This window comes from Triturus cristatus, chromosome 1_2 (assembly GCF_964204655.1).
Source record: "Triturus cristatus chromosome 1_2, aTriCri1.1, whole genome shotgun sequence".
Taxonomy (NCBI): Eukaryota; Metazoa; Chordata; class Amphibia; order Caudata; family Salamandridae; genus Triturus; species Triturus cristatus.
The window spans coordinates 90533772-90557330 of record NC_140580.1 but is presented as its reverse complement, the minus strand read 5'-3'; the positions used below and the strand labels follow the sequence as shown (position 1 = coordinate 90557330).

At 42.9% G+C, this 23559-nt stretch overlaps 1 protein-coding gene across 1 annotated transcript; it reads left to right on the top strand.

Annotated features, from left to right (window-relative positions):
• The first annotated feature begins 6218 nt into the window (after nucleotides 1-6218).
• LOC146866874 (uncharacterized) lies at nucleotides 6219-8752 on the top strand. The gene is made up of 3 exons (XM_085614599.1): nucleotides 6219-6276; nucleotides 6367-7412; nucleotides 7711-8752. Exons 2-3 carry the CDS (start codon nucleotides 7229-7231, stop codon nucleotides 8547-8549), a joined length of 1023 nt encoding a protein of 340 aa, XP_085470725.1. The 5' UTR covers nucleotides 6219-6276; nucleotides 6367-7228; the 3' UTR covers nucleotides 8550-8752.
• Nucleotides 8753-23559: the final 14807 nt, after the last annotated feature.

Sequence of the window (23559 nt, the reverse complement as noted above, 5' to 3'; positions counted from 1 at the left end):
CCATGGGCTGGGATCACAGATATTAAATGCTCTGCTTATTTTTAGTGCTCTTCTGAGCACTAGTACTGGATATGTACTTTCTGGAATCTCCCCTTGTTCTTAGGGGTCCTGAAGTCTCTTTCCTCTAAACCTCAAAATGGTGTTTACTTGAAATTGTTTCTTCACAAGGTATTGGCCCTTGTGGATGCTAATTAAGGGAGGGAGATTATTGTGTTTATTTTTCTAGTTAGTGTATTTGTACATACAGCTGGTAGGTGCTTCAGAATGCCTTGAGTGGTAGGACATGGAGATTGCATTCACAAGAACAATACTTAGAGACAAAACTGTTGAACTTTACTGCATCGTCACTATCCCCAAGTGGCCACTAGAGCTGATTACTTAGGGCATGGCATAATGTGTCTGAGTAGACTGGGTTGGAGTGCCAGCCAAAGACTGAACAGAAGATGGAAGGTTTCAGTCCACATTTGAATTTCAGAGTCTTTTTTCAAATCTTAATTGTATAGGTAGGATAGTCTACACCAAGCAACATTGTCACCATGTATTTGTAAGAGATTTTTATATGTTTAGATTTTTATGCAAAACAAAGTACAATATGCATTTTCACATGTGACATCATATGAATCTATTGATGTAGTGCGATTGCATTTGGAAGACATTTTCTATGATGTGTAGAAGTGGCTTTTTCTGATGTATGTTAAATAGGCCACATTATTAGTGCAAACAATATCTTGTTCAAGATGGAAGCCAACCTTGGTCACTCATGTTTGTTCCCCCTGTCCCCCCCACACCCCTTCTTGCAAGCTCCTCATCTCACAGTCAAGCTGAAATATATTGGTTAATTTCCACTGTTATTGTTATTCTGCTGTCAATAACCTATCCGTATTTCACGATAATTTGAAACATTTACACGTGTTTCTGCTTGTTTACTGTGCTCCGTTCATTCACATAACACATTATTGTCAAGGTTTCCAGTTATGTTCTAGCATCTCCAAACAACATTAGCATAGAGGGTGCTACATAATTATTCATGCAGTGGATTAGTGTTTAGCTGCTAATGCAATGTGATATTTATTTTTCACGTGCTCTGATTTGGTGTTGACATGCTACATTTGCTCACACCACAGTGAGTCTGTGTTTTTTGTAATTACATATGCAAAATAATGTGTAAAAACTTGTTGGTTTTGGGGGTGAGCTGGAACATCTTCCTAATGATCCAAATGCTGTAGGTATTCTGCATTTTCTTTCTTGTTTTTGCTGCCCACTTGGGACTTAGAATAATGTCTGATTTTTGCATTATATGTATATGCATTGAGAGCATTCTTTTAAAAAAAAATGTTTTTATTAAATACAAACTTCCAATCATCACAAATAATAATTTGCAGACAGTTTGGTCTTTTAACTTCAGGTGCACATTGTTTAACACAGATATACTCATTCAATCAGATCAGATGTATAATAATTATTCCCAGACATTTCTATTTCCACAGTCGGGGATGTACATAAGTCCCCTCGGTATGCATTCCACCCACTCCACTTTTTGTCCCATTTCTTTGGACATCCCCACGATTTAAACACTTCTTTTTCTGCAATCATACACTTATCCAGTTTAGCCGCCCAAGCATTTGTCGATAGTCGCCCGGCACCCCCTACTTCATTGCTATTGTTTTTTTACTAATGTGTAACCCAAGGTGACCAGCTGTTGTTCCACTTCTGTGAGGTCAATCGCCTCCCAGACATTTAGACGTCCCAGTGGTGGAGTGAGGCCAATCTTCTTCCTAAGTGCATCTTGCATGTGTGAAGTTGCCCCCACCCAAATGATTCGCAAGGATGGACAGTCCCATATAGTATGATAGAAAGTTGCTTCCTGGTGATACTCCCACAGGCAAAATGCATCAAGCCTAGTGCCTATTCTTGCCAGTGTGACTCCGGTGAGGTATGTTATGTGTAAAATTTTCAGTTGGATCAAACGGAAGCAAAGCGAAATAGCTGCCTCTCTCGGTGACATCAGCGCTGTTTGCCAGTCCTCATCTTCAATGTCTCCGATGTTGGCTTGCCACCGGCTACGGAGAGCCCGGAAAGGATCAGGTAAATTATTACATAGCTTACGATACGTTAAAGAGATAGCTTTGTCTAGGATTGGTTCAGAGAGCAGCTGGTCTTCTAGTGGGGACGACTCCGGAAGGCTACCCATATCTGAAAGAGTGGTCGTTAGGGCATGACGGACCTGTAGATATCAGAACGTCTCCCCTGAGCCATTTCATATTTCTCCTGTATTTCCTGGAACGTTAGGATTTTACTGTTTTTAACAAGATGGCCTATGTTGGGGAGTCCGATCGCGTCCCATCTGTCAAACCCTGGTTGGTAGCACAAAAGTCCAAACTTCTGGGAGTACCACAACGGAGTGGACTGAGTCAGTACGCCAGTCCAGCCTAGGCGTTTAGTAGCCTAATGCCAGAGCTCCACTGTGCAGGCCGTGGGGTTCAGATATCTTCCTTCGAATACAAAGCACCAAGGTTTCCCTCCCTCCCCATCTGATACCTGTCAAGCATGTAGGCAGGGACTAACGGAGAGCGATACAACCAGTGGTTCACCACCACGAGCTGCGATGCCCAGTAATAAAGTTGCATGTCCGAACGGGCATTGGGAGCATTCTTGACATTGATTCTATAGTGCTTATTTCTGAGTTCTGTCATAAACCCCTTTAACTTTTTATTGATCTAAAACTCAGTTATTGAGTGGGTCCATTTAATCTCAACTATTTAACTTAAATTTGTATTCCTGATTTTTTAGGCTTTTGGAGGTGCCTTATCACAGGGACACATTGCCTCATAAAACTTAGGTATAACACTGTCTCCTATTAAGTAAAATGTTGGAAGTCTGATTGAGGGACATTTTGGGGTGTCCAGAATTTACGGTACACCATTTTGGTCGCATATGTTCTATCACCAAAGTATTTACGTTTAGAAGATGCATGGGTCCATAGGTTGTGATTAGATGAGCTTAGACTCTTGGTAGGCTGGGATGTCTGAAAGGTATTTTGAGAGGTATCCCAGTGCTCAGTCATGCATCACTTCATTTGCGGGGTTTAAACATTTTAACTGAGACCTTTATTGTATTGAAATCCAGTGTACGGTTTTGAGGGAAGGTGAGATGATCATGGAACCTTAAATTGGTGGGCAGTTAGATTCTTCTGAAGATAGGACAGATTTTTTTTGTTAGTCTAAATGTATAGTGTCGCATTAACTCAGGTGCAGATAGACTACAGCAGAAGCAAAGGAAATGTCAACAGAGGGAAAATTCCATGCAACTGCCATGAATGAAAGAAGCCATTTTTCGTAATAGAATTAAACAGGGAGTAAAGGCGAGGCCACTGTTGAACAATACTTTTAGGTTACATGTCTTTTTTCCTGATGTTGTGGGGTAGTCCATAGAGTCATGCCAAGCGAAAGGAAGAGGTGCATTATCCACTGGTCCCACAAGTAGGACCTCTGCCTTCTCGCTATTGTGGCAGAGCCAGTTGATTTTCTTTCAGTGTTGGATGTATCACTGGCTGTTAGAAACACTCTATGACCCCCTAGATTCCTGATCTATTATAAGATACATCTATGGATCATCTGGCTACATTTGGTAGCCAATTTCAAGTTCTTCATAGATGTGAATCAACCGGGTCACAAGGATTTTTAATATGATCATTGCGCGGTCCAATTTCCGAGCTACCCCACAGTCGGGGAATGTGATATCAGACAGACAAGAGTTAATCCTTACTCTCAGGAAGATATTGCTAAAGAAGGAGGTCAACCAGGCAAAAGAAGCTTCCCTAACACCTATGCGTGCAGATGAACGATTTAGCAGCGTGTTGTAAAGCAGAAGGATTATGGCACACGCCACTGTCTGGTTCTAAGAGGTAAGGGGTTCTTCTTTGACATTTAGGCGAGTTGTTCCTGTTCCTTGCTGAGGGTGGAAACCTGAATGTGTACACCCAGGTTCTGAGGGGCACTGGGTCACCCCATTATACTAGATTAGGGTGGAAACCTGACTGCCAATCATTGGTTAGTAGGTGCATGGGCAGCCGTTAATTTACCACTGGTGAGGCATTGGTGCTTTTCTGAGTAGGGATGTTTATGTACGGTTTCTCCATGAGGAGGTGATGCTCCAGCCAGCCTTTCGGCTTTAGGCCTAAATCGGCTCCATTTTCTATGTTAACCCAGTGGTGTAACAAAACTTTAGTGGGCCCCCCTGCAAAGTGCATAGAGGGGACCCCCCACACTCCCAACCCAGTCAAGAGTTCTCAGGCCTGACTGTGCACTGTGCCGGAGGGGGCCCCCTGGAGCTCAGGAGCACCCCCCACGCCACACTGGCCATTGTTACGTCACTGTGTTAACCCCAAAGACATTCTTCCTTCCCTTTCTCCTGAGGAATCATTTTATTAGGTAGGATATTATGTTTTGTGTTTTCAAAGGCAACAAGATGCCAGTTTTGGGTCACGCACCCTGATGATAGGACCGTGACGAGAAAGAGTAGGACTCAGGGTAGTGGAGATTACCAGTAAGGAATCTGACCGCGCACCTTCAGGCTGATCCTGATCCCCACTTCCGGCCCTGGTTCACCTTCACCTGGCAGTGCGAAGTCTTCCTCTGTCACCTCCAGCCTGAGGACAGAACAACCACCATACTTGGCTCCTCCACTGTCTGTCAGATTATGGAACTTCCTCATTAACTGAGTGAAATGTGCTCCTACAAACTGTGTTTATTGAAAGCAGTTGGCAGCTCTGCCCTGGATCCCCAGTATGCTTCGTGCTAAAGCAAATACTCTAATTAATTAAATGGATAATATTAATAATGTTAATATATTGTTATGTTACTGTTTGTTTTGTAGAGCGCTCAGCTGCTCCAAAGAGCGTCCCGGCGCTAAAGATCATCACACCAAATACCAGCAGCAAACAAACAGCCATAACAGAAAACATAACCAGAATTAACCATAACAGCATTACAAAGCAAACAGATTGGCTCACAGAGTTGAGTTGTCCTGTACACAAGATACTTAATGTGTGCCTATGACGTAAGCTTGTACCCATACAACCCCACACAACAAACATAAACGTTGTTACCCATGTTGCAGCTTTCAGGGCCGGCTTTAGGGCAGTTCCACTGGTGCGGCCGCACTTGGCGCTGACCTGTGGAGAGAAACGTTGGATTACCCCTAATAAGAGGACATCATAAATGCGGTACATGCATTTGCTGTGAATCAACAATAGAGGGAGAACTGTTGACATACAATGATATTCACTGGAAACACCAGGCTTTCACTAACTGCAAGTCCAAATATGTAGTTTATGGAATTTGGTGCCCGTGTAAAAAACTTCATATAGGTAAAACCAACCAGGAAATCCGCCATAGGATCTCACAACACAAATCTAGAATTAGGAAAAATGTGCAAACTGCACCCCTAGTAAATCATTGGCACGAACACACACACACTGAGAGAGATTTAAGATGGACTGTGATCTCTAAAGTTGAACAAGACTACAGAGGTGGAGACCTGGATGTTAAATTAACAAAAAGAGAGGCAATGCTGATTATTCGATTTAATACAACGGTCAATGGGCTCAATGAGCTTTCTGAGATTTTCAAATTGTAATCTCAAGTTTTTTCACCAAGAGGAAATGTCTTGTGGACATAACAGATGCAAAGACTGGCCATGAGTGCTGTAGGATCTCTACAGTGAAACTGGCAGGATAGGTTCCGCTTGTTTTTGAAAAATATAAAATATACGATCGCTAATGTTTGGAGGACACAGAATTGAGCTTTGCAGTCACATGTCTCTATATTTAAAAGAGATGTAATTGCAATTAACTCGGGCAGTTAGTAAAGATAAGACGCAATGAAAAGAACAACTTGTTTCGCATCTGGTTGAGTTCAGACAACTACAACTCCCAGCGGCCCTTGAGTAATTACGTCATCCGTCAGATGCATTTTTATGACAGATTAGTGGGCGTCCCATTCAAACAATCTCCCGGTCTCGCAACATACATGAATTTTTTCCTTGCGAAGAAACGGAATTAAAAACTTAAAGGTAAGCGAAGCTCTGGTGCGTCTCATCAGCTTTACGCAATAGGCTGCCACGCTTCACTAACGCGAGTGCATAGCAGTTCAAACTAACGCTTCTATGGCCAAACAAACATGCCATCTTTCAACTTCAATTCGTTCTCTTTCAGCCAACGGTAGTCAAGCGCACCCGTAAATTAGGCATTTCCGAAAATGAAAAACATTGAATCAGGTATGCTAGATAATAATCATAGCCGATTCCGGTAAATCGAAAGGCTCTATTCCTCATTTTTTTAAACCAGTTATTTTATGATTCTTCCAGTTATGTAGCAAGAATGTGGATTCCCCACCAGTGACATGTCTCCTTCTGCACAGTCGCAAGTAAGAAGCCTTTTACACCATGCTCCTTCTTTTGTTCTTCTTCTTGAATAAAAATGACATGATAGTGACATTCACCTTTGCCTTTTTTAGGAGTGAAAAAGAGAACGATTGAGTTCTGAATGCTATAGAAGATAAGCGCTGATGAGCATAGGAGCAGGACAAGTGAGATCACTTTTTGAGGTCTTTCATTAACATAAGGGGCCATATGTAGGTATAGCAGAATTTGCGATTCTGAAATTGTGATTTTCCACGAATCGCATTTTGAGAATCGCAAATTCCGATGTAGATATGTTTTCAAAAATAATTTGCGATTCCCAAAAATTCTCAGAATTTATTTGCGATTAGCAAAATTGCGATTCCTTAATTGCGAGTACGCTATTAAGGAATCGCAAATCTGGGAATCTGCAATTCAGGTGCAGAATGATGACATCACACCCAGGAAGTGTGACTGCCCATGCTGCACCTGATTGCCAGCAGCTGTGTGAGAGCCAGTAGCTGTGTGAGAGCCTGTGTGGAGAGTAGAACAGTTGTGATCAGCTACTGAAAGCAAGCCAAATGGAGTCCCAAGGGCCAGAGAAGCAGCAGGAAGAACCACCAAGAAAAAGGAAACAGAAATTCAGCGAAAGGGAGCTCAGGTCCTCACTCAGGAAGTAGTCAGCAGCCATGACCTCCTGTTTGGCAAAAGTTCCCTACGTGTGCCAGAGGCAAGAAATAGAAAAATATGGAGTGACATCCAGGAAAAAGTGAATTCCATTGGCGTGACACACCGCACAGTCGAAGACCTCAGAAAAAGGTGGTACGACATGCAGCAAAGGTCAAAGGAGAGGGTGGCTACAAGATTGGCCGAGGCTAAAAAGACCGGTGGTGGCCCGTCCACAGCAACAGACCCAACGCCCCTGGAGGAGCTGGTGGAGGGCACACTTCAGCCTGAGAGTGTGAGTGGCGTGGCTGACCTGGACAGCTCCGAACACACAGACACCAGACAAGGTAAGATGCATACCAAAACCCCCTGATACATACCCAACCCTCTCACACACCCCAAAAGGCAACCTAAGTGCAACTCCAGAACATGTCCACCAGCACACCCAGAAATGCATTATGGGAGATGTAGTCACATGCACTGATAACTGGGCCAGTGAGACACAGCCAGGTGGAATAGGGAGGACTCCATCATGTAAATAGGGAAACAGACAGATAGTACCCATGTGAATTTTATTGTGTAAACTATAATGCATTACAAATGCGAGACAGGACACAGAATTAATGTGTGCCTTTCAATTCACAGCAGCACCACTAACACAGGAAATCGTGCCTGAAGGGGAGGAAACTGCAGAAATGGAGGACGAGGCAGGGCAGGAGGAGCAGGGTGAAGCAAGAACATCAGACTCTGCACCATGCAGGCGGCGCAACATAGTGTCACCACTGCCACTGTTGGAGGCACAGGCACCAGACACAGCAGCAGAGCCACAGCCAGTGCACAGGCAGCGTGCAGGACAGCATCCAACACAGTCCCCTGAACACTCCCGAGAAGGGAGAGGGTTGAGACGCAGGGCACGCCCGTCCACCAGCACTGCTCCTGCTGAAGAGGACACGGTGTTCTCGGGCCTTGAAGGCAGCATGCTTAAACAACTGCGCCTGCAAGTGAAGGGGATACGGTCAATACAGCGGCAACTGGCTGCACACAATCACAACATGACCGAGTTGCGGGCTGGTGTAATGGCCATGACTGGTGCTTTGGAGGGACTGTGCAGGGAGATCATGAGGGACAGGGCAGCCCGGCGCAGGGAGAGACATCGCCTTCACACACGGCTGGACTTGTACACTAGAGCAGTCAACCGCCAGTCAACCGCCACATCCCTGCTGGCCAGAAGATGTGTCAGTATGCAGCGTGAGATGGCCCACTGCTGCCAGGACGTGGGCAGTGTCCTGGTGCAGGTAACACATGCGGTGGACCAGATGCACGCAGCTGCCACAGGTGGCATAGGCCCACTCAGTGCAATGGATACGGACGAACAGTTCAGCAGGAGCAGCATCACTCCCCCAATTCCACAGGACAGACGCCGGAGTGCACACCAGGGGAGAGTGGATGGTGACTCCAGGGAGGGCACTGCGCAGACAGAGTGAGAGGCAACAGGGCTTGCACGTAGGAGGTGAAGGGACACCAGGGACTAATGGCCATGTGTGAAGCAACACATTCCATACAGACTCAGTGGCTGATGGCAGTTATTGCACTGTGACACAAACATGTGCAAGCATGAACAATAAAGTCACGCTATGTGATAGATGTATTCCTGCAACTAAGGAAATAAACATCACTGTCAAACACCATTCAGTGGCATTGTGTCCTCATTACTCACTTAGAAGTAGTTCTGTGTGATCTCATCTCGTCTCATGCGCCCGGCAGCCGCACCGGCCCCACCTGCTGGTCCGCGATGTGGAGCTGGTCCCTCCTCATCTGATGATTCAGAGTCTTTCAGATCCACTGGGGTTCCTTTTTTAGTAGCGATGTTGTGTAGCATTGCACAGGCAACCACAATTTTGCAACATGTCTCAGGGCTGTACTGTAGCGCACCTCCACTCTTATGGATGCATCGGAAACGGCTCTTTAGGATTCCAAAGGTCCTCTCAATGACACAGCGTGTAGCTCTGTGTGCGCTGTTGTACCTCCTCTCACCTGCAGTTGCTGGATTCAGGTACGGTGCGAGGATGTAGTTGCGTACAGCATACGCACTGTCACCTGCAGGGTATAAGTAGATTCATGTTCAATACTGTCCTGCCACTGCATAACTCTACGTTCTTCTGTGTCTGTATGACATGCATTTACCTAGCAGGTAGCCCTCTCCAAATTCGCCATTTGTGAGTCTGCGATGTAATGCACAGTGGCGAAACATGAATGAGTCATGTGTGCTTCCTGGGTATTTGGCCACAATATCAGTGATAATATTTGGGCATTGCACACTACCTGGATGTTCAGGGAATGATATGACTTTCTGTTCCTAAACACATACTCATTCTGTGATGGGGGTGAGATTGCGACATAGGTCCCATCTACGCAGCCAATGACGTGGGGGAATTGGGCAATTTGGTAGAATTCCTGCTTGGTCTGATCTAATGCCTGCTGTGTGCTTGGGAATTGTATGCGGTGATGCAGCCTCTGTACCATTGCATCAAGGAAAGCATGGAAGAGGCGCGATAGTGCACTTTGAGAGACACCTCCTGCTGTGGCAATCACCCCCTGAAAACTCCCTGATGCCAGGAGGTGTAGTGAGCACAGGACCTGAACATGGGTGGGAATGGTGTGTGCCCTGGGTGTGGGGTGTTCAAGTATGGGTGTCAGCTCCTCTATTAAATCCAGGATGCTGTCTGGGTGCAGCCTGTAGTTCACATGGATCTCCTCCTCGGTCAGTTGGAAGATGGTGATGCGTGCTCTGTAGATCCTTTCCTGGCGTCTCCTTCTCTGTGTGGCCTCTCTGATTCGCAGCCTCCTAGCTATCACGTACAGGCCAGCCATGGTGGGAAGTCCCAGTGGCATTGTGGGCCTGTTTAAATAGGTTGCACATGGTTACCACCTGCTCAGAGTTGGTGGTAATTGAGAAGTGCAAAATAGCGATTTTCGTGGATTCGCTAATTGCGATTTTTTCCAACATCTAATTTGGCGCAATAGCGATTTTTGCAGTTGATGTCACGCAGACTGCGATTACGCAAAATAATTCGCACAATCTGCGTTACGCAAAAATGCTAATCGCAAAATTAGCGATTCTCATTTTTGGGCAGCAGAAACCTTTCCTACATAGGAACGGTCTGTTTTGCGATCGCAAACACCCGGATTTTTGCGAATCGCAGGGTTTGCGATCGCAAAAGGGCTTCCTACATTTGGCCCGGTCATTGGCCTTTCTCTTTTTTCATGTTTTACAGCTGTTCTGGTCCTGAGGAGAATCCCCTTATTCGATGGGATTCGAAAAGCGTAGACCACGGCATTTTAGGCTAATCAAATGAAAATTGGTGGATTTTGGCAATTAAGTACCATATATGTGTTTTTTGATAGCCTGAGCTGGTTTGTTGTACCAAACTCTATTGACGTAGTTATTGTACAAAGTGTCTTCTCAGAGAATGTATCTGTTGGATCAGGTTAGGGAGGGAGTATGATTGACAGCGAAGATGTATGTTAGTTTTGCGGTGATGTGTGGAGTAAGATTGGATATATGATTGAATGAGAGGTTTGTTGAGAGAGTGCGCACAAAAGTATGAGAGTTGGCAGTTTAGGAGAGTATTGCTAGAATGAGTAAAAAGGAAAGGGTGGGTTGTTGTATTTGTCAAAGAAAATTCTAAAATAATTTCAGACTTACAGGCAAATTGTGGTTTTGATATGTATTTTATGTGATTTTTCTTAACCCCTTCGGTGCCACGCCCTTTCCCCCTCCTGTGCCGGGCGTTTCCTTAGTGGGCGGGTTTCATGACGAGATAGTCTCGTCATGGGCACAGCGCGACCGTGCTCCATGACGAGACTATCTCGTCATGGCACAGAAGAGGTTAAATAATTGTGGATTTAAATCCAACGGAAAAAGTGGTTGTGGTAGTGGTAGCATTTGTTTTGTTCAATGCACTAAAAATAGTACTCGAAGGTTTCTGCAGCACTGGCGCTTCTTTTTGTTATTTCAGTACAGTAGGCTTGGCCTTGCTGCTTCTGAGCCAAACCCTGTTTTTGGTATCTCCGACCTGTGGAGAGGGCGCTGACCTCAGGGGCGAGCTGTGTTTAGCAATAACTTTTGATTGGAGAGATGAGGGGCACTTTTGCCCAGTGGCAGTGAGAGAATCCAAGGAGGCGGTCATGAGGTGTGGGGGGCGCCAAAAATGATTGTCGCACCAGGCAATACCAGTGCTAAAGCCGGCCCTGGCAGCTTTGCACGGTATTTCATCATTAGAGGTTTGGTCTTCTTCTATGAACTTGGGCTGACATATGAACCTGTCTTACTGACACAGCGGAAGTTCCAAGCTGGGCTACAGCCGGATGAATGTGAGGTATAAAAACTGCGACGAGTTACCTTCTGATTCCGTAGTTTGCGCAGACAAGAGGCTGGCTGGGGCCTGGACCCTGAGATATTTCCAGACAGGACTGTGCCTCCAAGGGGTGTGCCTCCAAGGGGTGTGCCTCCAAGGACTGTGCCTCCAAGGACTGTGCCTCCAAGGGGTGTGCCTCCAAGAGGTGTGCCTCCAAGGGGTGTGCCTCCAAGGGCTGTAGCTCCAAGGGCTGTGCATCCAAGGGCTGTGCCTCCAAGGGGTGTGCCTCCAAATACAGAAATATCATCATTTTTTCCGAGCACAGTTTCACCAGGTAAACAAATGGCAGAATTTTTGGGATAAAACACTGCAATATTCGGGGTTTTACTGCTCAGAACTTGAGCAAAAGTGCAGTATACCATGCTATCCACCAATCCATGGTGCGCTGCTGAGAAAGGGGATGCAATACTGTTCCACTTGCTACCAGTGTTTGTCACCTTCATTTCCGTCCTTCATTCCTCATTTCAATGGTCTGGGCAGGTCAGATCTCGTGAGAGGGGTCTCAAGCATGTGTAAATCCATCTCAGGTGGGACACCCTGGGCCCAGCAGGTCTTCACAGCTGTTCTCTAGAATCCTCCATGCGCTTCCTCGATCCTGTGCAATCCTCATCTATTAGATGAGTACTAACTTATATTATGGAACTGGCAAATCAATTGTGGAACACCAAGAATTGCTCTGATTAGAACAGTGCAAGAAAGCAAAAGCTAAGGCTGTGTAGAGTCTAGCGTCATCATTGTCAATCACCAACTCTGCCTCACGCACATGAGGCTAAATACCAGCTGCCAACATCCTTAGTAGAAAACTGCCATTCAACTCAAGATGATATCTGGGCTCCAAGGTCTTTTCTCCATCATCAGACTCTGCCTTTCAGGTGTTACCTTCCTCTGATTTTTCACAACAACCATCCACTAGTTACTCCTCCCCCTTATGTGCCTGTGTGTCTCTGTGTGAATGCGAGCACGGCTATGGTTTCCTGGGTGCGGCTTTTGGAACACTTGCCTTCTGGGAAGATCTGACGCAGTGGTTAAGTCCATCCATGTTCTATGGTTTCATTTAGTGTGTGGCCTACAGGTTAAGTTAATATGCTGCCTAGACAGACGAGTCTGCTGGATTTCCCCTATGTGTTGTTTGAAAGTTCCAATCTGCAGTGGTTTTCTTTAGGCACTGGTCCTTTCCTTCAATGCGGCACAAGTGTGGGGAGATATGGCAGCAGGCGAATGTGGCAATAATTAGAAGATGAGCGAAATGTTAGAAATAGAGGTAGATGGGAGGCATATCACAAGACAAAAGAAGCAAAAGGAAGCATCAAGATATGGGAGACCATAAAGAGTCACAGTTTGCAAACAGTGAGAAGAGTTATGTGAAATTTTGCATAGAAAGATGTTATTAGCAGACAAAATAAGTTTTGTTAACCTTAAATACAACTTTGATAATTCCGAACACAGAGTCCTGTCTCCAGTACTGGAGAGGTCTCCTAATCTGTGTTGTCCTGTTCTAGGAGTGCAGCTTCACAATTGCATCAAGTTATAGAATCCTCATCTGAAGTGTCATATTTAGTTTTGAAGGTCATTATGAAGAATTGTTTCAAGTTTTAAAGCCACTCCCTGGATTACTATGCTAATTTGTGAGTCAAATGGTATTGTGACCATCTGTAGAGGCCTCATTTGGAGAATCTGGAGAACTGTGTTTAAGTCTGGAAGTTAAGACTGGAGTATTGTTTGGAGTTCTATAGGCATTACGGTGCTTAGTACATCTGGGTCTCCCCGGGTCTGGTCGCCCAGTAGCCTAATACACCCGTTCCAGAAGACTGTGTATTACTTCATTGCCATAGGTACAAATCGTGGGGGTCCACTCAGTCTTTCATCCTTCAGATGTCGATGAAGTGAATACAATTGGGCTGGGTGGCGATAGACAGATGTTATTCAGGACCAATATGCCTAGTTTTATTGGTCTCATCGATATTAATGTGCCCAGTTCTAGGTGCTGTTTTTTCAGTATTGTGACATGCCTAGTGGGCTATCTCTGGATATTGTGTTGAAGAAACCTTGGAATTACCATGGAATCCAAGCTATCCATGAATACCCAAGTGGATAAATTAGCACAATCAGGCTTCATTACTATGAAAACTCTGCAACACATCTTTACCCTCCTAGAATTTCCACACAAGGTCCAAGCCACTATCTCTTTTGTTTTGTCTAAACTTCATTATGCCAATGGCCTCTACCACGGATCATCTTTATCAACTATGAAAAGACTACAACATATTCAGAACTCTGCTACTACATGCAAAGCCACAAGCCCATATCTCCCATGCCTTGAGAGCCCTACATTGGTCACCAGTTGCCAGAAGATCGAGCCACCTTCAAGCTGCTTTGTATCACCCACAAAGCAATACATGGAACAGGACCACTTTTTATCAGGAATAAAATCAGCAAATACATTCAACAAAAGAACCCCTGCTCCAGTTTGGCACCTTACCTCAAAATCCCACCTTACAAGAAAAGACCGTGGGTGGTACATCTTTCTTTGTTCAAGCAGCCAAAATATAGAATTCATTACCCCCAAACATAAGATCCACGGATAACTACCTTAGCTTCAGCCTATGGTCACCATACTCAAAATACAAATGACCAGCATATGCCTGGTATGTAAACATGTATACTTAGATTATATGTATGTAGTTAGATATATGCATTTCTTTGTACAAATAGATATACTACTTATGGTTTAAAAATATATAGATATTCTTATAGATCTGCTTAACAAATGTATATATTACTGACGGTTAAAATATGTATATTATTTTATGCTTAACATGTACATAGGCCACTGCATAAGCTACATATAAGTTATTTGATTATATGCTTATGGGTCTCTATTTTATTTTATTTTATTTTATCTATCACAATATGTAAAAATAAACACAACAATTTTATTTATAAGTGCTTCCCCCCAAAAAAATAAGTATATATACAATTAGCTTTATGTACAACAACACTTCAAAGTCGGAGTTTCTATTTATCCATACATGTACATTTGGGACTTTATATAATACAATGTTATATATTTGTATGGTTTTCCATATACATTTATACCTTTCTATGTATTATATTGTATTGTAATTGCATTTATATAGGGCATAATAACCCTGATGGGGCGTTAAATCGCTTTTTTGGTGAGAAGCACACTACTCTGGAACCCATAAAGGATTAGTGTTGTATCAGTATAGTGAAATATGAAAGTAATTTGAGTGGTGGATAGGTTAGTCAGTTATCTGGGTTCAGAAGGATAGCGGAGGGATAGAAGAAGGAAATAGGTTTGCCTTTATATAGCGCTTGTTACCCCTGATGGGGTGTTGAGGCACTTTCTTGGCAAGTAGCACACTACTCCAGGAACCCATAATGAATAAGTGGTGAATTAGTATAGTGAAATATGAAGGTCATTTGAGTGGTGGATGTTAGACAGTTATTTGGATTGAGAAGGATATTGTAGTTATGTATCTATATGTTTGTTACACTACTACTGTAGAAATATTTTTTTTTAATTAAAATTAATTAAAAAATTAATTAAAAATTAAACCCTTCAACTCTCTCCAATTCACTACTCTATGACTCACCTGAACTCTGTTTCATTATATCTTCTACCTTCACTCTCTTACTTATCCCAAAGTTCATTGTACCACTATGATCTTTCTAATAACCCTCAATAAACTCTTCCCTCTTCTATCCCTCCTTTCAGTCATTCCAAACCTCATTTTACTACTATGACCTCCAAAATAACACTTTCTAGACTCTTCCTCCTCTATCCTCCCTTTGACTCGTTCCAAACCTCCTTTACAACTATGATCTCCCAAATAAGACTTTCCTGACTCTTCCATCCTCTATCCCTCCTTTATCCTAGCGAATCCAACTAACAGACTCACATGTCCACTGCTCGAATTAACAACTTAGGTGTCCCTATACTAACTAATCCATCACTAATGCACTTTGGGTTCTGGAGTAGTGTGCTATTTGCCAAAAGTGTTTCAACGTCTCATCTGGAGTAGTAGGCACTATACAAATACAGTTACAAGTATAAGTGTGGTGGGCATATTTGGTCTAACAACCAGGCTTCATCACACTACTGTGTCCATTTTTGGAGGTCACAGCTAGAGTGTTTTAATCAGTTCTACATATAAAACTGGGATAACTGTGTCCAGTTCTAGATGGAGAGTAAATATTGGCTCAGAGACAGTCCAGAGCATAACAACAAAGATTATGCAAATTCTGCATCAGAAACATTATGATATGAAAAGTGGTGCAAGGTTTTAAATCTGTACCGTCTGGAAGGGGGAGGGAAGTTTAGGAGATAAGATGTAAATACTTCAGCAACACAGACACAGTATATATAGGAACATGGAGAGGTGTAATAAAGCTATTTGAATTCCTCTGGCTCACAAATGTAGTAGGGATTCAACCTAGCACATGAGCTTGAGGCAGTTTAATATTTACTTGGTGTAAATGGAGTTGAATATCAGTAAGAGTATAGGATGTATTATGATGTAAACTATATAGAACACCTCACCATGGTACTCCAACTGGTGGCCGGCTGAACTTGGATCCATGCCAACACACCCCACCCACACCAACAGTCTCAGAATAATCATTGACATCATACTGGAAAACAAGTCAACACCGCCACTGCATCCTGCTTCAATACCCTTGCAATACTAAGGAAGATCTTCAAAGGTCTTCCAAGTAATACTAGAAAAACTGTAACTCACACCCTAGTCATCAGCAAGTTGGACAATTAAATCACCCTCTACGCCGGAATCAACAAGCTACTCTCTAGAAGACTACAAACCATCCAGAATTCAGCAGCCAGACTCATACTCAACCCTCCCACACAGAACTCGCATCACACCACACCTCAGAGAGCTCCACTGGCTGCCGATACACAAATGCACTAATTTCAAACACCTTACACAAGCATACATTCAAGGCACTACAAAACTACCTGAACAGTCACATTTACTTCCATCAACTACCCAGACGCGTTCTCTCCGCAGGATTCGTACTCACACAGCCACGGTCGGTAGTAGGAGTTCCTGCAGGGCGGTGACGTGGGGCGGGGATGGGCAGTGTGGGGGGTAGTAAACTATGGATTACGGAGGTTTACAGGTAAGTAGACATATAAATTAATAAAACGAATTTCGTTGCGTGCACTGCAGCGCATTTGGGGATGCAGTGCACGCAACGAAATTCGTTTTATTAATTTATATGTTTACTTACCTGTAAACCTCCGTAATCCATAGTTTACTACCCCCCACCCTGCCCATCCCCTTCCCCACATCACCGCCCTGCAGGAACTCCTACTACCGACCGCGGCTGTACTCACACACATACCACACATATGCAGTACTTTACAAATACACATAAGAAGGTACGTGTGGGCATAACTATCCGAGGAGGCAATTAAATAACTCAGTAATTTAAACAGATGCCTAAAAACACATTTCACTCCACTATTAGAAATAATCTTTTTTCAGAATCAGTTTGGATAGAGTTATTAGTGAAAAAGGTGGTTGCCAGCTGAGAGGCTGAAGAGGCCTTGATTAGTGGAGAAAAGCAAGCCATTTTAGAAAAATAATCAAAAGTCACCATTATGACAGTATTTCCTTCATATCTTGGACAATCCAATGTGAAATCTATAGAAATTAACTCCCACATTTGTTGAGGTAGCTCTAATGATTGAAGATAGCCAAACTAGGTTATGTACTCTCTTTTGCTTGTTCGCAGATGCTGCATGATATGACATATTCAGTTACATCTTTATGCACAAAAGACATCTAAAATCTTTAAGATCTCACAGGATCAGATCCTCAGCCACCGTTCACCCTCTATAAACAGCTATAAAAGAATTGGGACTTGTGTTTGTAGACATTATTCTGTAGACTCTTGATAGGAACAAATAAACTTTTAGTAACAAAAATTAATCTGATTTTACTTGAATCTTCTTTTCAGTAGAATTCCACTTATATTATTTCAATTCCTTGGTTTGGGATTGGACTAAGTCAAGGAAGGATACAGTTGCATATATATACAATTTATAATTTTTGCAAAGCTGGATACTTTTTTCCCCAGGATGAGGATGGGCAATTTCAGGATGCATTCTAGATAAATAGTCTGTTACTGCATTATGAGATCCAGGAAGGTGAGTTATAATAAAACTATGTTGTTGGAATTCCAACACTCAGGTTGTTGTAACACTTGTAAGTTCTGATGGCCATTACTTTCTGTAACGGAGTGAGGAGCTTCTAGCAGAAAATCATGCCATTCGTTGTAGGCTGTCTTTATTGCTAGCATTCCCTTCTTGAGCGAGAAATAATGTATTTCAGATGGAATACATTTACAGAAGAATAAAGCTATTGGATGCTCTTCTGTTTAATATTCCATTGGAAGAAGAATTGCCCCACTGCTTTTTCTCTGACTTATATTTCCACATGAACGATTTGGTAGTGTCAGGTTATAAAATAATAAGGGATTTAGTTAGTTTCTTTTTGGGTTTATGAAATGAAATGAAAAGAAGAATTTAATAAAGCGCACTGCGGCCAAAGCGGCTTCCTGGCGCTGAGAACTCATCCATACTCACAGAAAAAACCCAGGAGGACTAGCCAGAGAAAGCCTGAGAAAAAAGAAAAGTTTTAAGGGCAGCAGAAGCTGCTTCAGGCTATTTTAAAAAATCTTCCTTGTTTCAAAAGATCACTAATTGAGCTTCAAATTTTGAAAAATCTTCAATAATTTGTTGGTAATAGATGGCCAGACCATTCAAACTCTTTGTTTCCTTGACTGTTATGGGATCTTTCCAATTCAAAATCTTCAATAATTTGTTGGTAATAGATGGCCAGACCATTCAAACTCTGTGTTTCCTTGACTGTTATAGGATCTTTCCAATTCAAAATCGTATTACATTTAGTGTCATTCATGGCCAGTCAATCTGCAGATATTACAAATCCTAGATATTTTAACAGAGCTCAAAAATGTATTTCTCTACTTGACAATTTGTTCTCTTTTAATCTCCAAAGGGCTTCCCTAAAGTGTGTTTCTTGGGATTTCATACGCTAAGGAAAAATTAAAATACCGCCTGAATAGACCACCATGAAGGGAAGAAGAAAATGTGAATATAGGGAATCCATAAACCTTGGAAAGATTGCTGGTCCATTACACAAGTCAAATGCCATTATTCTATATTCAGAATATCATCATAATGGAGCTCTATGTGTCGCTTTCTATTTGTCTCCTTTTCTAATTCTCAAAAGATAGCATGCTGATTTTAAAGAAAGCTAGGCAAATGTTTTGGCTTTGCTGACAGCCCTCAAAATGTCAGAAGTCAAAAGAAGAGGATAGCATTTAGCCCATGATGATCCATAGGTGGGTGTAACTCAATCAAATGGTTATGTAGTACAACAAAAAATGATGCTCCTACAGGAGATCAGAATGGTACAAGGAGACCATTCTGTGAATTCTTATCTAAATAATCTTGAAGTGCTTCATATTCCTTCAGAGACAAAGAGTACATTCTCACAAACAATAAACAATACGCTGGAACTAGGTACTTATTCAAGAGAGCAGTCATAGTTGTTATGTGGAGGTAAATTTCTCTTTTCCAATTCTATGAATACTTCAAGGTATTGGTGATATTTTTTTAGAACAATAGACACTTGGGCTACCATTTCTTATGAATCTTTTGGCTGGATTCGTGTTAGAGCCTGAGAAGGTTCTTTGTCAACCAAGCATTATTGAGAGCAATATTCAGAACATAAGAATAATGCTCTTGCTGACCATTTAATAAATGGATTGTACAAAGATAGCCACTTCATTCCAAGTATATATCGAAGCATCAATGAGATCAAGACATATCTTTTCATACTGTCTAGTAATCCACAACTGAAGGAACTGTGTTTGGTTTTTAACTGGATCTGAAAATACAGAAGCATCATCAACAGCTTCGAATATTAAAGAACTCTCCTTCCTACAGAGAGGAACCATATTATTATTTGCCAGATTAATAGCCATGCAGGTTCCCGAGGTTCTGCAGTCAATAAGAACAGAAAATATACCTTTTCTTGATAGAACCTGAATTTGTCTTGAAGAATATTGAAACCTGGGCTCGAAGTTAGTTGATTTACTTGAGGCAGGGCTTTGAAAGAATTACTGGCGCTACCTCCCCTTGCCTTATAGATGAGTCTTGTCTTTTCCTGAAGCCTTCTGTGGTGTGAGCGGGAAGTTTAATAAGAGATGCCTTTCTTGGCCACAGCATAAATAAAGATCCAATCATCTTTCTTGCTCACTTGTTCAGAAACTGGTGGCCTAACAAGAACCAGTTGCATAGATAGGTTCTTCATCTGAAAAGGTGAAGGTTAAGGCATTGGGGAGAAAGGACAATCATTTGTCCGAAAAAATGTGCGTGCACCTTGAAGCCTTTTCTTCTCTTGTTTCCTTTCACTAATGTGACTCTCTGTCTGTAAGGTTAATGAAAATGATTCAGACAAAGATAATGGTCTTGCTACACGAACTGGCTTCTATTTGTGCTCATCATCCAAGTATTTTCTAAAAAATAAAGATCAAAGTTGAATTGGTCCACCCAGTATCTCTAGCATGTTTTAAGCCTGTTAATATAGGTTACAAGATCCATTTCACCCTAATGGGCTTAAAATAACTCACCTTATACTGGGTATTGCTGGTCATTTCATCAAGCTTAGTTTTAAATGCATGTAAAAAGTTATCATATTTGTCCAATAAAGGACTCCCATGAATGACCAAGAGAGAGGAACAATCAGGGGCATAAGAATATGTGACGTTACAACGCATGCGATTACATCGCATGCCGTTGCAACGCAAAACTTTACCCTGACTTTCTGTCGGGGGAGCGCTACAAGTTGGAATAGATTAATTTTCTATTCCAACTCCAGTGTGTGCAACAGTAGGGAAGGTTTTGGAGTTAAATCCAACACCTTCTACCCACTGCTGCACACCTTTTGCGTTGCAAAGGCATGCGATGTAATCCCATGCGTTGTAACGGTTGTGTTGAAAAGGCTGTTTCCCGGGGCATAAATGTATAGCTTCAAGGTAAAAGGCACAGTAAATGAATCCAAAAACATTTTGTATTTGTGGGGGTTGCTTTCAAACAAAAGTTAGGCTAATCCAGCCAATGGTTGTTCCAAGGTACCCTGTTCTACAGTTGCCAAAGAAGAACAGGGAGAAGCGTTCTCAGTATTTTGGGCCTGCACTTGAGTTGTCAATGTATTGACCACAGTCAGTAATTCCTGAACTTGGTCCAAATTGACAACAGGAATGAGATGGTTTTGGTTTCACAATCTGCCAAGTCTTTCAAGTGCTGGCTTTTTGGTTGATGGAAGGTTACAGCCTCGCTAAACTCCAAAATAAGGCCTGTGGCTCAGGTTAGCCTGGTCAGACTCCAGGTTGTCAGAAAAATACACGGTCAGAACATGCGGTTAAACTAACTGGTAACAACCAGTTTCCAGGGGAAAAATGTAAATACAAAAAAGTCTTGAATTTCAGGCAGAAAGTAGCCCATCAAATAAATCGGGACCTGGAGCTGAAGGAATTCAGCAGCACCCGAGTTGTTCTGAGAAAGCAACAAGAATACAACATTGAGACACCCTGAAACTGTCTTCCGAGTAGCTTGTTTATCCTTAAATACAGCAAAAAAAAATAATTCCACAAGAATCACGTAATCACATATACTGGTAACGACCATGAAAAGAGCATTCAAATATTTTCCTTATCCTCATTGAAAAATGGGGAATGGATTCTGACTTTTGTAAAAGAATAAAATTAAAATAAATACTTGGAATCGGAGTTATCGCCAGTAAGTTGAGCGTATGATGAGCACATTGGCACAGTGTTCAAAACAGGAGGAGCGTTGCCAACCTCTGGCATCGAGAACGCCTCCAGTCAGCCGCGTGCTCATCCTTGCCGCTCGAGGAAGGACCACAGCAAACTCACACCGCTGCCTCCCCGCTGCAGAGGGCGACTCTAGAAAGAAGGTAAACGCCAGACGAGCCAAAGGTAACAGCTCCAGAGTTGGGGACCTTGTTGCTTCAAATATCTACCTGCTAGCAAAATTGAGGGGGGCGAATGAAATTCCTGGTAACCAGTGCTTTAAATGGGATAAAATAAGTGCAGGTACTCATTAAAATGAGCTACAGGTGAAGTGAGGGGGCGGGGCTAGGGGCGGGGCTACAGGCCAGACATGATGATACTTAACGACTTCTATATTAGTTGCAGCACATACCAAAACACATGAGAAATGTGTTTATATAAACAAAGCAAGGTAACTTATTACACAAAATGAAAGAGAAATGCGATAATATGTTAACATTTCCTGGTTTTTTTTGCAATAGTTGTACCTTTGTAATGTCATACTGTAATTGCTGTTTGGCACAATACTATATATTTTTGAGCATGCGAGTAGGAAGAAACTGAAAATACCCCCACTTCGAAGAAAAGTTCTTATGGCACCAAGCAAATGAAGCAAACAATCATGACCCTCCCCAGAAGAAATCTCTTGTCTCTTCCATCGATCTATCCATTCAACCTTTCATCCTACCATTTACCTGCTGATGTCCACCATTTAACCTTTACATTCTATTGTCTATTCCGTCTTTCATCCATCATTCAGTTTTTCACCATTCCGTCTATCCACCCTTCATATCCAAACCAATCCATCCATTTCCAATCCTATCCATTCATCCTTTCACTCATCCATCTCTTTATCCACCTTTTCCCGCATCCATCAATCCATTCGCTCATCCATCCATCAACCCTTTCACTCTTTTATTCCATCCACCTTTTCATTCCATCCACCTTTTCATTCCATCCACCCTTTCACTCAATCCCTCCTTTCACTCATCCATCATCCACTCTTTCATTCATCCATCCAATCTTTCACTTATCCACCCATCATCCACCCTTTTAGCCAATCATCCACCCTCTTTCATCCATGCATGCATTCACTCATCCATCCATCTATTCATCCATCCAGACATCCACCCTTGCTCACTCATCCATCCACTCACTCACTCAACCACCCACCAACCGTTTTTTTCGTTATTTATGAATCTTTGTCGCCGAGCAGACATGTACACACAAAGTGCCACCCATTTTCTTTAAAATACCTCCTGAGAGTGTCTTGATTCTCTCTTTCTTTCACATGGTCTTACAAAAACAGGACTACAAATGCAGGCAAACACACAAACATAGCAGACACACAAGGGCAGAGATGACATGAGCACCAGTTACATTACAGAAAGTCACATTAATTTTTGTTTTAGTCCTAGGACAATTAAGTCATTTGCTCAGAATCACAGGATGTTGAGCTGAAGCTGGGACTCAAACCTATTTTCATAGTTCCTTGTTAGGCAGCTCTGACCGGCCCTAACATTATATCCTCTCAGTTTTCCTATCTGGGAAAGATGCCTCACAGCCTATGCAACCCCCCACCAAGGCCTGAAAGACACTGGAGCGAAGGTGCTAACAACAGGCACACAGCAAGGCCAATTCACTAACTCTTCCCCTTTCCCAACAAACTATAGCTTCAGGGCGATAGCCTGGACAGGGAGCAGGGAAGAAAAGCAGAGACACCCTTAGGCACCATCCCATCACCCAATGTCCGCCTTCCCAATCCGATGCTGGGTAGCGTGTAATACCGCCCCCCCCAATACTCGTACTGAGAGCTGCATTCATCTTGGGTGTCATGCTGTAATTAGATTTGTGGGGTAATGCTGTAATTAGATTTGTGGGGTAGGGGATAGGCTCACAGTCCCACACCTACAGTGTTATTGACTGGGCAGGGTCTGATTGGCCCCTTAACTTTTATTCACAGAGGGCCGCAGGGCATTCACAACCCTAAACAGCCCTTAAGTGATGGAAATGAGCCGCTGCTGGATTGCTCAGCAGCGGCTCAATTCAGAGGCATACACTGCCCCTCCCTCCATTCAGCCTTCAGCAGTTTCTGAGCAGCACAGTCTCCAGTGCCATCCAGCCTGCACTGCCTGACTTTCTCCTGAGTACC